Source organism: Thalassophryne amazonica, chromosome 6 (assembly GCF_902500255.1).
Source record: "Thalassophryne amazonica chromosome 6, fThaAma1.1, whole genome shotgun sequence".
Classification (NCBI taxonomy): Eukaryota; Metazoa; Chordata; class Actinopteri; order Batrachoidiformes; family Batrachoididae; genus Thalassophryne; species Thalassophryne amazonica.
In genome coordinates, this window is record NC_047108.1 from 82,718,024 (window position 1) to 82,733,732 (window position 15,709).

The 15,709-nt window shown below is 41.3% G+C and overlaps 1 protein-coding gene across 2 annotated transcripts in view; it reads left to right on the forward strand.

Moving 5' to 3' along the window:
* LOC117512513 (sterile alpha motif domain-containing protein 10-like) overlaps positions 1–15,709 on the forward strand; it is a 216,918-nt gene that overhangs the window by 181,984 nt on the left and 19,225 nt on the right. For both annotated transcript variants that reach the window (XM_034172609.1, XM_034172610.1), the window contains one exon: positions 9,766–9,906. In XM_034172609.1, the coding sequence (XP_034028500.1) occupies positions 9,766–9,906 (141 nt within the window). The remainder of the gene's footprint in view (positions 1–9,765; positions 9,907–15,709) is intronic.

Below are 15,709 nucleotides of genomic sequence, written 5' to 3' on the forward strand. Positions count from 1 at the left end.
ACCTTCCTCGGAGGCACGGGGGCATTAACCCAGGCTGGGGGTTTAAAATCAGGGTTTTCCTTCCCATCTACCCACTGCTATAACCCAGTCAGCTGGGAGGCTCATGATGGTGGGAGCGCCTAGATCCCGTATAGGTCATGGACCTACCACTGCCATACTTGAATAAACAATATCTGTGTTGTAAAACAACAAAAACACAAAGCCAACCTAATCAAAACCAAAGTGATTAGGTAGTAATAATTAGTAGTAGTAGTAGATTAGTAGATTAGTAGTAGTAATAATAATAATAATAATAATAATAATTTTAACAACTAAAATGTTTAGAAAGAATTTAAATGTCAGAAAAATGTTAGAAAGAATTTAATAGTCACATTTATAAACAATGTAGGTTAGAAATTGTAAGTTTTTCTGTTACAGTGCTGTCAATGGTTAAATGTGAGGTCAATAAATATGTCTTTATTTTATTTTTTATAAAACAAGTATTTATGTTCATTGAAGTCAAGAAAGGGTGACAATAAAGTGAGTATTGGCAAAACAGGTTATTATTTTCATGTTGAGGTGGCGGGGGGTGTCTGCAGCTGCTGAAAGTAACTAATAAAATAACTAGTAATGTAACTTAGTTACTTTTAAAATTGAGTAATTAGTAAAGTAATTAAGTTACCTTTTCAGGGAGTAATCAGTAATCAGTAATTGGGTTACTTTTTCAAAGTAACTGTGGCAACACTGGTGATCAGGGAAAATGAGAGACAGGTGAGGGAGAACAACCAGGAAGAAGGTGTGGCAAACAAAAGGGACCAGACACACCCCAACCAACCCCAACACCAGACAAGAGCATGCAGTCAGACAAACATAATGCAGACCAAAACCAAAACATCAAGAAAGATCACAACCTAAATACAATGAAAATACAAAAATTCTCACATGACATAACAACCCACATGACAACCATAAAGTCCAAAATACTGAATTTTGTCATGACTTTAGCCAAAATGACTGGGCTTTGGTAAATTTAATGTTGCCTTTGAATTTTGAAAATCCACCTACATATGTGTGTTACGTTTGTGGACACAAGTGAAAATCCTAATTTTGACCATTTTCTTGACCGTTGTCAACAGAAACCCTTTGAGGGCAATTCTGGGGTTGACATTCATCCACATACCAAGTTTGGTGAAAATTGGCCTAAGGAGCTTTGAGAACTAGGAGAACAAACAGATAAACCAGTATGTTGACTTTTGCCAAAAGAAACTCTTTAAAGGCAAATCTGGGGTCATTCTACATACAGACAGCAAGTTTGGCTGAAATTGTTTTAAGCACCTCAGAGGAGGAGTGGAACAGACAAATTTCTAGACCTTTTTAACTGGTCTTAATGCCTTGTTTAGGGCTTTCCTTGCAGGCATATCTTGTGGTGGGTGGAGTACCCTGCCCATTTAAGTCTTACACATTTCACATCTGTGCTTCATGGATGTGTTACTTCTATATAGTGCTTCATTTAATTTTTTTTTGTCTTTCCAGTATATGTTTCTCATGCTTCTCATTGTAGATCTTTGGACACTGATACTGAATTTGAGTTTGGCAGTGCGGTGGATGAGTGGTTAGCACTGTTGCCACATAGCAAGAAGGTCCTGGGATTGCTTCCTGTCTGGCCCTTTCTATGTGGAGTTTGAATGTTCTCCCTGTGTTTGTGTGGGTTCCCCCAAGGTGCTCTGGCTTCCTCCCACTTCCCATGACATGAAGGTCAGGTGAATGGTGACTCTAAATTGACCGTCGATGTGCATGCAAGTGTGAATGTGCTTGTTTGTCTATATGTGGCCATGCAATAGACTGACATCCTGTCCAGGGTGTACCCCACCTCTCACACTATGACTGCTGGGATAGGCTCCCGTGCCCCTTCAATGGAGTAAGCAGGTATAGAAAAAGAAAGAATTTGAGTTCAGTTTTTGTTGGGGTAGTAGAGAAGCTTGAATCTTCGACTGGACTGGGTTGCTTGACGCGAGGACGTTTCGCTTCAAATCGCAGAAGCTTCCTCAGGTAAAATTCTTGCTCTGGAAGTCTGACTTCTGTCTGACTCTTGTAGAGAAGAATAAAACAGAAGCCAACAAAACCTGGAGTTTTAAACCTAACCAGACCCCTCCTGCTGAGAGGCAGACTGCAATAGGCTAGTGACTAAACAATAGCTCTAATTAGCAACTATTGTGCTGTAGTTAGTTTTTGTTGTGGTCCATATTTCGCTGTTGTATGGGAAGATACGCAGGTGTTTATTGCTTTGATCTTAAATTTTTGACATACTCGTCTTGCTTCTAGGCTACCTCTGAGCTTGATGTGTGCAACAATAGCTAGTCCTTTCCTTCCGTTAATGTCTATATTTGTGTTGATTAGACTTCCTTCTAGCTTGCCCTTCTTCCAGTCTTTCCATCTCGTTCGACTGTATAATCTTCTGTCTGTCTGTATTTGCATTTTGGATTTTCTGCTTAAATCTTGATGTAGGTTGTAATTTTATACCAAGTCCAATCAGCAGATGCAATGACATAGATGAGAGATCAGACAGAGTGACAGAAAAGATTCCGTTGTGTGAATAAGTGCAGGGCTACATGCTCAGGTGTGATTTTCTGTGCAAATTGTAATGCAGAATGTTTGGAGCTGCGTGGTCGGAAGCTCCGCTGTCAAAGCTTTAATCTAAGCATTGCGCTATTATAAGGAAGTCTTTACCTTTCTCTGTTCTGAATTGCTTTTGGATTGTTTTAAGAGTCATTATTGTCCACGTCGAGGTAAAAATACATCCCATTTTCCCACAGACCTTGTTAATAAGCAATTTATTTTGAAGCCAAATTGAGAGAAGCAATCTTTATTGGAGCTGCTTTTGTTTTTGTGACTCTTCTCTTTTCTCCCTCTGACAGCACTTCTTTTCCTATCTGCAGGCAATTATTAGGAGCTGTATTAAGTCTGTCTGCGGGGAATTGATTTGAGATCCATTCATCTGCTTTGTCTCATTTGTACCCACGCACACACACATGCACAGACCAGGGGGGGGTGGATTTTCTAGGACACTGCTTTCGGTGTTTGGGAAACACACACACGGTTAGACTGTGAGGGAGATGGTTGAGATGGTGGAAAACTGGAGAGTATGTAAAGAATTAGTGTGCAAAGAAATATTGACCTTAAGCTAAAGATTTAGGAAAGAATCATGATAGCTGTAAGCTAAAGGCTGTTGTGTTCACACAAAGTGGTTTTCTACAGTCTATAAAATTTTGCACAGATGCTTACATATGCAATTGTGAAAAAATATGACATTACTACATGCATGCTTTGTAATGACATTAGATAGATAGATAGATAGATAGATAGATAGATAGATAGATAGATAGATAGATAGATAGATAGATAGATAGATAGATAGATAGATAGATAGATAGATAGATAGATAGATAGATAGATAGATAGTTCTGTCTTGATTATGTTTTGTTAGTTTTTATGCAGAAGCATTTTTTTTATTTTACTGTGCACATTATCTGATAGAAATGTGGTTACCAAACTGAAATATGATCAATTGAATTGACCCAAAATCCCCTCTCTCTTCTTTAAAACCTCAATATTGCAGAAATGTGTCTGTCAAGTGTCTACAGCCCTCCCAATGAAAAATGACTGTTACCTCCATTGTAATATGATATTTATATTTCATGAGATCATAAGATGGGGCACAGAACTTGGAATGGGAATGACATTGTTCTCAAATTCACGTTTCATGTTCTCTCCATCTGTGCCATAGAGAGAAAGAAACGAGACTATTTACTGCACTACATTATTTACTGTGTACAAATTATGTTTGTGCATACACATGCATTTAGTACGTAGCGACACAAGTGACGAGGTTTTCTGACGACTTCCACAGAGGTTTCATATGTGTGTGTGTGTGTGTGTGTGTGTGTGTGTGTGTGTGTGTGTGTGTGTGTGTGTGTGTGTGTGTGTGTGTGTGTGTGTGTGTGTGTGTGTGTGTGTGTGTGTGTGTGTGCGTGTAATGCATACATACAGAATCAGAGAGACAGACTTACAGAGGACGTTTTCATGTCCAAGCGAAGGAAGTATGGATGATATGGAGGATGAGTGAGCTGCATGAATAATGAGTGTAATTATATTTTGGGTGGCTGCAGGTATGATGGATTCCTCTTCTGTCTGTGCTGCTGAAGGACATAGTTCACCTACTAATAGGAACTTATGTCTGTGTATATGTGTGTACATGTGCACTTTTACACATGTGCATGACTATAGCGTTGGTACTGTGCGTTTGTGTATTTCATTGCAGCTTGGTGATTAAAAACTGTGATGTTTACGGTGGGTAATGGTATGTAAAATGTGTGTTTCTCCAGGGTTAACTGCCAAGAACCGGACCCGGCGCCACAAGGGGGCGTTTGGGGGCGACGCCCCCTCACGTCATCAACCTCGCCCCCTCGGATGTTAGGGTTATCAAAAAAGAAAAAGAAAAAAGAAAGAAAAAGAAATACTGGAAAATATAGCAAAATATTAGTTATTCAATAATATCACGTATTTAACAAATAAACCAAATTAATTAACTAAAGTAAATAATTTTAAATCAAACGGATATGGCGTGTGTCTGTGTTCAAGCGATTTGATAGGTTGAGGGTTGCGCTTGTCAGTGTGGCAGAGGGCAAGCTCGATTTATTCAAGCAGTGTCAAGGGCCTTTCACACTGCAAGCTTCAGCGCGACGCTTTAACGCTTCCCAGCGCGTCGTAACGCCAGGCCGGTGCGTTTCCAACGCGTCGTGACGTCAGGCACGTTGTTTCGGAAGCAGCAGGGGGGCAGAGATTGCAGCCACGTCACACTCTGGCTGTTTCCACAACCTGAAAAAACTTCAGCGATCGCCATCTTGAATTTGGGTCGCCTGAACCACAAAAAACCTTTAAAAAACAGCAGTAGAACGATTCTCCCATCACCCTGCTGGGAGAAGCTTTTTTCAGCTACTTTTCGGAGTGACGCCGGCCGAGGGAGGACTGACGACTTGGTGGGATATCGATCAAACCGCGACAGCGGGCCGACCCGCACGGAGAAGCCGGCCTTCAGACATCATTCCTGGGCAGCCCGAGGCAGGCAGCCGGGGGGATGGAGCAAACCACTCAGTCCGAAATCTCCCACTTTTTGGATATATGCGAATGGTAAATGGTAAATGGACTGCATTTATATAGCGCTTTCCATCTGTATCAGATGCTCAAAGCGCTTTACAATAATGCCTCACATTCACCCCGATGTCAGGGTGCTGCCATACAAGGCGCTCACTACACACTAGGAGCAATAGGGGATTAAAGGCCTTAGTGATTTTCCAGTTAGGCGGGGATTTGAACCCATGATCTTCTGGACTCAAGCCCAACACCTTAACCACTAGACCATCACCTCCCCCAGTCCCAGTTTGCGCAACGGAGGTTAGTTCTGCAGCTTTATCGAGGTGAGGATAAAATAAAAGTAAAACGTGACGTTTGTGCACTGCTGTGAAGGCTTATTGATCGGCTAACGTTAGCTTAGCTTTTTAGCACAGTTGATCTGAGTGAACGCTTTAATTTGTAGATGGTTCAGTCTTTCTTATTTTTACCAAATAAAGCTACAGCTTTTTTTAGACACCACAAAAGCTCAACTTTAAATAACTTATTTTTTCGGGCGTTTTTTTCCATCTTTTTTTTTTTTTTTTTTTTTTGCCGTTTTTTCTCTTTTTTATATATAAACTATTTAGTGTTTCTTTATATTTAAAGAAATATTTTTATTTGTCCCAATCAGGAACATTTGCTGTGCAGACAACCAAACGTCCATTGATGAGCTGAACACCACGAAGTCCAGTCGAAAGAAAACATCTCTGCTCTTCAAAATAGGACAAAAGTATCTTCAGCAACACCACCAGAGTTCAAAGCTGCAGAAGAGACCTTCATCTGGTCCCGAGAATCCAGCATAACATCACCTGCTTCTAAATAAAAGGCTCTTTGAACAGCAACTATTTTATTATTTTTTAAAAAGCTGTTTCATTTTATATTTTAACAATAAATGAAGGGATCATTAAAAATGTCCACGAATCGAAGTCAAAAGACATTTGCACAGGTAGAAGCTCTCCACTTATTGTGCTCAAATTCATATTTTAGAAATGACTCTTTCCTGATAACATTAAAGGCAATTACATATTTTGATGAAATTACAAGTTTAAATGACTATATATATAAAAATATATATATATCATGAGGTTTATGTCACAGAAATCATACTTTACAATCACACTGCAGTCATTGTTAAATAATTTCCTGTTGCATTTATAATAAACATTTGTATTTATTTAGTGTTTGTTTTTCTGGTTGAAATGAGATATAAATTATCTACCAGACTTAAAAAAAAATGTACAAGTTTTCATGTTATTTTATTTGTCTAAAAATAAATGTCCAAGGTTCCTTATGTTAAACAAGAAATTATCTAATCTGAAATAACAGGTGGTTTTAATTTACAGACGAAAGGTTTCTAAAGAACCATTTATTGATTTATTTAGCTATTTTAATTACAAGTGTTCAAAACTTTTTTTAACAGTAATCAGAAATTTTGAGGTAACAAACAACAACAACAAAAAACATTCCCAATGATTTTTCTTCAGAAAACTGCTCTGTAAATGAGCAGTCCTGTCACACGTTAATGATTTGTAGAGATCAGTGGTTTCTGCACCGATCCATTTTGTAGAGATCAGTGGTTTCTGGCACGAGTCTTCCGTGTTTTGGCCCGACGCATCGTTCCTATTGGACAGCGCGAAGGTACTGTGCACACATATGCAGTTACGCGAGGAACCTCATCTTGACGACGCACCTCCACTCGACAGACTTATCTGTCAAGCCGAGGTGCCACGCACCTCATCTCGACAGAACACCGGCTTTGTGTGGTATGCAGGAGATCACTTGACCGAGGGTCTATACATTCAAATAATAATTAAAAAAAATACTGTCATCACTCTTTACTCTTAGTCAGTCTCTTACAACGGCGTAGCCTAAATCCACGAGCTTTCCAGGAGTGCACCCAATTCATTACGCACGCTCAGAGGCTCGTCCCCTCCGGTGTGTACTTTTTTGGGTGGGGGGGGGGGCTGTGATAAACTCATCGCCCCCTTAATATTTTTTTTCTGGTGCCGGGTCTGCCAAGAACTGTACTAAAACACAAATTGTGTGTGTTGGGCGGCAACTGTAACTAACTAGAACTACACTGAAATGGCAACCAAGAGAGAAACACATTTGGCTTACATCTTAATTAGTTACTGAATCATGACTTTTAATTTCAAGTGCAATCAAAACTAACTGTAACCTTCATGTGAGTGTTTGACTTTGAAAACAGACAAGATGTCTGTAATATTGAAATGAAGATTGTACAGTACATGTGGCTATAAATAGCAATAATAATAATAATAATAATATTCCTTTATGCAGCACTTTAAATAAAAAAAAAATAAAGTGCTCAACATAACAGCAGAACAACAATAATACAAAGGCCTACATCTGAAAGCGTACAAACCAGCAAATATTAAAATAAGATTAAACTGTAAAACTAATGATGGGCAGTAAAAAAAATCACTAGGTTTTAAGATTAGCCTTAAAATAGTCAGTGCAAGTCAAATGTGTGTTACTGATTTTCTTTTTTATAGGAATCATACTACACACAGGTTTTCAGCCAGGAAGGCGTCCCATTCAATTCAATGGGAAAGTGTGTCCAAAGTTTTGACTGGTAATGTATATAGCATCCTGTCTTCCACCCAGCGCAAAATATGCACACAGTTCAGTGTGAGTGTTACTGCCAGTATCCACCTGACACAGTTGTTGCACCCATGTTTCTTAAGTAGCACATGTACTCCTTAGTGCTCCCATGGACAGGCTGATCTTAAAGGAGAACTCTGGTGGTTTTTGACATAGGCTGTATTTTTGGTTGTTTTGGGGTTCATCTTTCGCACGGCAAAAAAATACACGTTTACTTCACCAAATGTAATGACCTAGCTGGTCATTACACTTGCATAATACACTAGCTGCTTGCCTTAGCCTCCAGTGAACTCAGCAGCGGTGCTCTCCACTGATCCACTGAGTTATTACAAGTCGATTGCTGATGATGAGGGGCTTGTCCCCAAAGACAGAGCCCCTGATGCTTTATCTGTATGGTTGTGATACTTCAATGCTAACCTGTGATCTTAGGCAGTGACTGGATGTCTTTGGTACCTCTTTGGAAGATCCTTTGGTATTGCTAAATGTTAAATCAGTTAAATGAGCTTTACTTTGGGAGACAGGCCCTGTCCACAAATGGACTGCATTTATACAGCGCTTTTCCATCTGCATCAGATGCTCAATGCACTTTGCACATCAGTGCCTCACATTCAACCCGATGTGAGGCTGCTGCCATGCAAGGCACCCACTACACACAAGGAGCAACTAGAGGATTAAGGACCTTGCCCAAGGGCCCTTAGTCATTTTCCAGTCAGGCTGGGATTTGAACTGAGGATCTTCTGGTCTCAAGCCCAACACTGTCACCACTAGACCATCACTTCCCCTAATCCGTTTCTACATAGAAACGGATTTAGGTGTATCCACATGTTTTATCTCCTGTGGTGTTTTGTCCACACAGAAATTATGTTTTTGGTGGCCGAAAACAATACTGTTTGAAACACTAAGTCAGTATAAAGTGTGAATCTTACCTTTTGCAGAATTTTAACTGGATTCATCATCACAGCCTGATGAAAACTGTTATCCACATAAGACACCCTTGTTTTGGAAGATGACGTCTGGAAATACTTTAATTCCTTATTGTGGAAAGAATAAATGCAGCATTTTAATGAAGTCCTTCAGTGTTTGTCTGCTCCGGATGTATTTCTCTGCCTGAATCTGTTTACACCAGCACTTTGGCCCACCAACAAGAAAAATTTATTTATTTTAAAAGCTGGAAGTCCATTCAGCAATTACTTTATTAGTGTCACAGCGCTTCATTTATTCACGCAAGCGTTCACCACAGGCATCGGGCAACTCGTCAGCATGCTGCAAGCATATGCTGCATATATATTATGCAAGCATAATAATAACACGGCTTTGGAGTGTAGCTTTAGCTTCTGCTTCTACAATGATTAGCTTTTACACAAGTCAGCTCTTACAGATATTTTCATTTTCTGTAGAAGCGTTACAGCGCCACATACTGGTCTGACATATGCACTACAGCATTTTGGTCATTTTGAGTGTTTTCATGTGGGCACAGATAAAATTATGAAAGATCATATTGAAAAAGTGCTGTATCCACATGGACAGATGAGGAGTAGCACTTGTATTGTGAGGCAGCTTCAGCTACACTATTCTGGCCATGAGGCGTGTTTCTCTGTATCAGTGCATGCTTCCAGGCCTGCTGTGAAGTAGAAATAACAGCAGAGGACTAAGAACAGTGCTTTGTTGTTCACCATATCTGCCTTTGAATGTTATTTGATGGTGTCTGCTTAGAAAGTTGTTCCTGCATAAACCAAATATTTTTGAAATGTTCTGAACACAAATGCCAGAGGTATCCTCTTTGCATAAGTTAATAAAAAGGTGTGTATGAATTTTCCGCAACTAATTAATATAAAGATTTTTAACTTAGCGGACGTCTTTATTCTTATTTGGTTGACAATATACTATGACACATTTACTGGGGACATCAAATTGCTACCCTTCTATGTCCAAACAGACATGTAGTTTTGTAAAAAGTCATAGACATAATTTGTCCATCCCACCTCCTGACAGGACGGGCATTGCTCCGTTTGAATGGAGAGAAGTTGGAGAGGATGGGCATCGTTCAGGAGACACTCAGGCAGGAGGTCCTCCAACAAGTCCTCCAGCTGCAGGTCAGAGAAGAGGTGCGCAACCTGCAACTCCTTAGTAGAAGTAAGTACAAACATTGCACATATGTTGATGTGTATCTGTTAGCGTTTGTCTGCTTGTAAGAGACAGGGACAGGAGAGCAGTTTGTTTTGTGTAAATTTAAAAGGGGCAGTCTGGGGCCATGCTTACCTGCTGCGACATATGCGAGCACTGGAGTGAGGTTGTTTGCGACTGTGTTTGGTTTTATTGATGTGGTTTTTGTGACTCACTGCTCTGCCTCTAAATGATGTCTTCGGTAAACACTTTTATTATCAAGCCATCAATAAACTGGTTCACTGACTGGCTTCAGTAGCAGCATCACTTGCTCCTCACAGTCCTCGTCTGAGGATAGGTCCTCTTGCCACCCAAATAATTATTGCATGGATACTATGTCAATGGTGAAAAAGCCATCTAAGTAAGTGTGGCAAATTGTGTTCAAAGGATTTATTTTTTAATATATTCCAACACTACAGTGCCTTACTTATTCCATTATCATTTTGTTTTCAACAACTGCTTCACTCAGTCTTCTTTACTCAGATTTTCCACTGCAGATACAGTCGTCGACATTATAAACTCTATTCAGCAGCATCCTCACTAAACCTTTTCAAATGAGTTGAGTCCTGCAGTGTTCCAGGAGAGTCACCTGCTGTTTCAGTCATTTCCTCTGCATTCCTCGGTATTCTACAACTCAAGCAAAGAGACTGAAATACATCTGAAGTTTTATTGAGCTCATTTAGAAATGGTGTCATGCTGCTGTTCTGAAAATAATAATAAAAAACCCTCAGCTCAGAAAGGCTGATGGAGCTCTTTATACTGTTAACTGATCCTCATCTTCTGATGGTATAAGAGCTCTCACAATCACCCGTCACATTCAGACCAGGAATGGAAGGTGGCTTGCAATTTGCGATAAGTGTTTAACTAAAAAATACAAATTACGCTGATTATTAAGTCCATGTTAATGTCTCTGTGACCCACCTTTGAGACATGAAAGTATTTTGTGCAGACATATCAGCTGTGCGGAGCCCATAACCCACGGAGACGTGAGCGGTAGACGGGTAGAAGCAATATAAAGATAAGGAAACCAAATAATTGCCACATGCATATGTGAAATTCCTATTTCTGGCTCTGTATCAAATAATAATTCAGTCCCATTCTAAATCCATTAATCCCCAAGAGAGACTAGAGTTTTACTCAACAAAAATATAACTTTGGTTTCTGCTCCCATTTAAATGGTCTAAGATTTCTTGTATGAAAAAAAAGGTTTGGCACCCACTTCGCACTTTTGGTAAATCTTGAATTGATCTTGAAAAAAGATCTTCATTAGATAAAGATGGATGTGGCAGTCCCAGCCTGGCATAGTTACATGTGATCTGCAGTTGTGAAACTGGCTTGAAATGATGTTTGAGGCATCTTGTGGTAGTGAAATGAACATTCATTTCATGGTCAACAGCTCTGGTGGACATTTCTGCAGTCACCATGCTAACTGCACTCCACTCAATAGTTGTGACACCTGTTACACTGTGTTGTGACCATTTTAGAGTGGTGTTTTATTGGACCAGTCCAAGATACATCTGTGTCTTCATCTTATTGATATGCCACACCAGCTAGGTGGATAGATTATCTTTAGCAAAGGTGATGGACTTACTAGTATGGATTTAAACAAATCTGAACATTTGAGAGAATGAAGTCTTTTCTGTGCAAAGAAGAAGTTTTATTTCAATGCATCAACAGCGGGAATGAAAATAAAACTGCTGTGGAGGTGGCAGAGTTGAATATGCTACAATTTTCTTTGGGAGTGATGAGGATGGACAGGATTAGGAATGAACATATCAGAGGGACAGCTAGGGTAAGATTGTTTGGTGACAAAGTCAGAGAGGTGACATTGAGGTGGTTTGGACATGTGCAGAAGAGGGACCCTGGGTATATAAGGAGAAGGATGATGAAGATGGAGCCACCAGGCAGGAGGAAAAGAGGGAGGTCAAAAAAGAGATTTATGGATGTGCTGAGGGAGGACATGTAGGTGGTTAGTGTGACAGAAGATACAGAGGACAGGGTGAGATGGAAACGATTGATCTGCTGTGGCGACCCCTAACGGGAGTTAGATTGCTTAGAGTCACCAAAAGAGCTATTTGTTAAGGGCACTTTCACACATAAAACGAAGTTGGGTGAAAGAAGCAGGAACCAGCTGAAAAACTGCAAAAAAAGAAACGAAATGGGGAACCGCGGAAACATTCCACCTGCTGTCGGGAAGGACACACAGACGGACAGACATGAACAATACCGCGGCGACGGTGTCGTGCATGCTCGTGCGTGCGCATGAACACAACGCAAGCACCTGGAACGTGTGACACCACATCGCGTCGCTGCTGTGGGGGGAGAGGGGGGGCCCACACACACCCAAAAAAAAAAAAAAAACACAGCAATTTGTAATATTTAATCCCTCTTATTGAACCGACAATACATGTATGATCCTTCTGTTCCTCTGTATATGGCGTATCCAGCCAGTGCCGTGTGTCCAGCTAGCGACTCGCCGGAGGACACTTCATGTGGACCATAGCTGACGTGACATTCAGCCCGCTAGCTGAGTGTACACATGATCAGACGGTCCTTTTCACATGGCACAGCCTGCCGATGTGACATGGTCGCTCCTGCCCGTTGCAAAGGCGGTATGTCCTTTTATGTATTTCCACGTGAGGTCAGCATGCCCACGGCACACGCCTCACAATAGAGTGTTGTAAGGTGATGTCCTTCATAACATGCTATGTATTCTCCAGCTGTGACTTGTGGGTCCACAGATCCCAACAGCAGCAGCTGGCGCGGACTCGCCCACCTTACTGAACGAACTCAGCTGAAGGACAAAGTCTCACGCTGTTTTTTTGTTATGTGTTCATTTATTTTATGTATTTGTTATGTAACTATGTATGTAGTTATTGCTGTGTGTATTTATTCAGTTGTCTTGTTCTCTGTGTTTTTATTTTAACACGTCGTGCACTGAGCCACTGTCAGCTGGAACTGACCACAGCGCGATGGGAGAATGGGTTGAATGGCCACCCGCACAGCATTGGATGAGTTTCGGGCGCTGGTATGAAGTAGGGCTGAAACGATTAGTCGAGTAACTTGAATAAATCGATTACAAAAAATGTTCAATGCAAATTCTGTGCCTCAAAGCTCTGTTTAACATTGTAGTACATATGCCAGGCCTGTGCGTGGAACTGTAACATCCCCAGAAAAAAACATAAGAAGACTAGAGCATGCGCATAAGCTGTGTAAGAGCTAATCAATGTAGCATAAAAGCTACAGCTTTCCAACAGGACACACAGAGTAAAATAAAGCCTTTTAAGAGAAAGAGGATCCACATTGATCATCCGAAATAGACTGACTGTGGTTCGCTTTACGGCCCAGTCACACGGCACTTAACGAAGGGTGACGAAGCCCTGACGAAACAAGAAATCTGGACTTTCGTTGACTGTCGTTGACATCGTTTAACCTTTGCGCAGCTTCGTTCCTGCAGCGGGAGCTTCATCAGGATTTTTAAACTGTTGAAAAATTTGAACGAAGGGCAACGAAAACCTCAGTTCATCTGTGTTTCGTTTTGCTGTCGTTCTTGACGTTTTTTAATCGTTTGTGTAGTTTTTGTAACGTTATTGTTTAATTTGACTTCGTTGGAGCAGCTGAACGTTTTCACACAGTGCAGAAGCCGGTTTGTGAGCGCTGAGGCTGCTGCTGCGTTCATGTACCGTCGGAAATTACAGGGCAAACTCAGCCTGCTTGCTTGGATTTTTTTTATCTGTGTGGGGGGACAGCTTCAGTGGGCTCAGGCACATTACATAGGCCAGAATGAATCTTTTCTGTGGATATAATTAATTATTTTGCCACAAGCAACTGTTGAATTTGAAACAACGAAAAAGTTGTGTACTTTCCGACGGTACTTGAATGTAGCAGCAGCAGGAGCTCCTGCGTGCGCTTATTATTTTGTATTAAATATAACAATATGAGTGTAGGAATGACAATCCAGTCCTTCTGTACATGTGGCAACAGGCAGATGAATCAAAATGATGATATAAAGAGCTGTTCTGGAAGGAAGAATTCACGTTGTGGATCAGTGATCAACTGGTGGAAATAACCGCACGAGTCAATTCACGCATTCACACGCACTGATTAATTTACTGCTCTGATATATTCAATCATCTTTACACTTATATTTATTCTGCCTTTTGACAGTTTTCTGTTATAAATCAATATATATGTCTTAGAGCATAATACAGTGATACAGCAGTGGCCACGGACCACTTTTTTTTTTTTTTTTAATTGGAGCACGATGGAGCACGCATCGTGTCGATAGACAGTGTGGATTCTGATGATGATGGAGATGATCCCTCTTTTGTTCTGGACAAGGAACCAGAGCAGGTGGTCCATCGACATCTCCACAGATTCTGTTTGCAGTTTCTCCAGGACTCAGGCGCTATGAGCTCCGTTCCAGCGCCGAGTGCTGGAGCAGTGGCTCCAGGCGCGTTTCATTGAGATCATGAGCTTCGGTTTTGTTAAGTTCCTCTTTCGTCCCTTTTGCGCTCTTGCTTTGCAGACTGTTCGGTGATAAAAGCTCTTTCATCCACCTTTTCTCAAGGAATTGTAACGTTTTTTACTTTTTCCCTTCGTTCAGGAATCGTCGTGTGCCGTGTGACTGGGCCATTAAATACACAGTGCGCATTTAAAGCGAACCGCAGTCAGTTGTTTAAACGCCATTCGCCTTTGCAGACATACTACGGGATGCACTGCTGCCTCGTCAGGGCTCGTAACATCAGATCTTAAAGTTCAGAGTCCGTTGAACACCCCCCCCCCCCCCCCAGAAAAAATTGGCAGTACTCACAAACGTGCTTAAACATCCCTTGTTTATTGTTTCAGCATTCTGAAGAGGCAGCAAGACGGAGGGAGGGAGGGAGACAGAGCACTTCATGTACTGTTTTGAGAATGGAGTGCATTTCCGAAAATAAATAAAAGTATTTATTTATATTTGGAGTCAGTGTGGGTCAGTTTGGGTAAATTGTTGGAGTCAGTTTGGGTCAATCTGGGTCAGTTTGGGTAAATCGTTTCACCGCTGTACTTACATTCAGGTGCAGCCTGACTGACTGAGGATTACACCGACCACCTGCGCTTACAGTCCAATGTCAGGGGAGTGCTGAATAATTACCCAGAAAAACAGAAAGGGATACAATAAATTTGACAATCTGCATGATTGCACAGTGACATGGTGCCATTGCTTAGGGAGAGCCCTGGACTATTGATGTGGTTTAAAACGCAAAAGTACTTTTTATCCGATTACTCGATTAATTGCTGTTGTGTGGGCCGCTGAAGAGGAGGTACTGCTGGCCCACCACCACCAGATGGCGCCCTGCTTGGAGTGCGGGCTTCAAGCACGAGAGGGCGCCGGAGCCACTGGGAGTGACAGCTGTCACTCATTCTCAGCACCAGCTGTCACTCATTCATCTCATCACCATCACCATAAAGGCCGGACTGCAACTACACCTCCTCGCCGAGAAATCAGCTACCATTCAGGTAACTTTCTCTGCTGACTCAAAACATTGAGTAATAATCTGTACTTCTTTGCAGCCGTTTTCCTGTGGTGTGTCCTTATCTGTGGGATTGGCGTTTGGTGTGATCAGCGACGGCTTCGCTTCACACTCCAACCAGATAAGTGGTTAGACAGGAGCTGCACGAGTGTGTGATTGGAGGTGGAGGTGCTCCCTTCTAACTAAACACTGACTGTGGGATTACTGAGTGTGCGAACTCACACTCATCAGGACTGTCTCTGTTTTCTGCCAGCAGTACC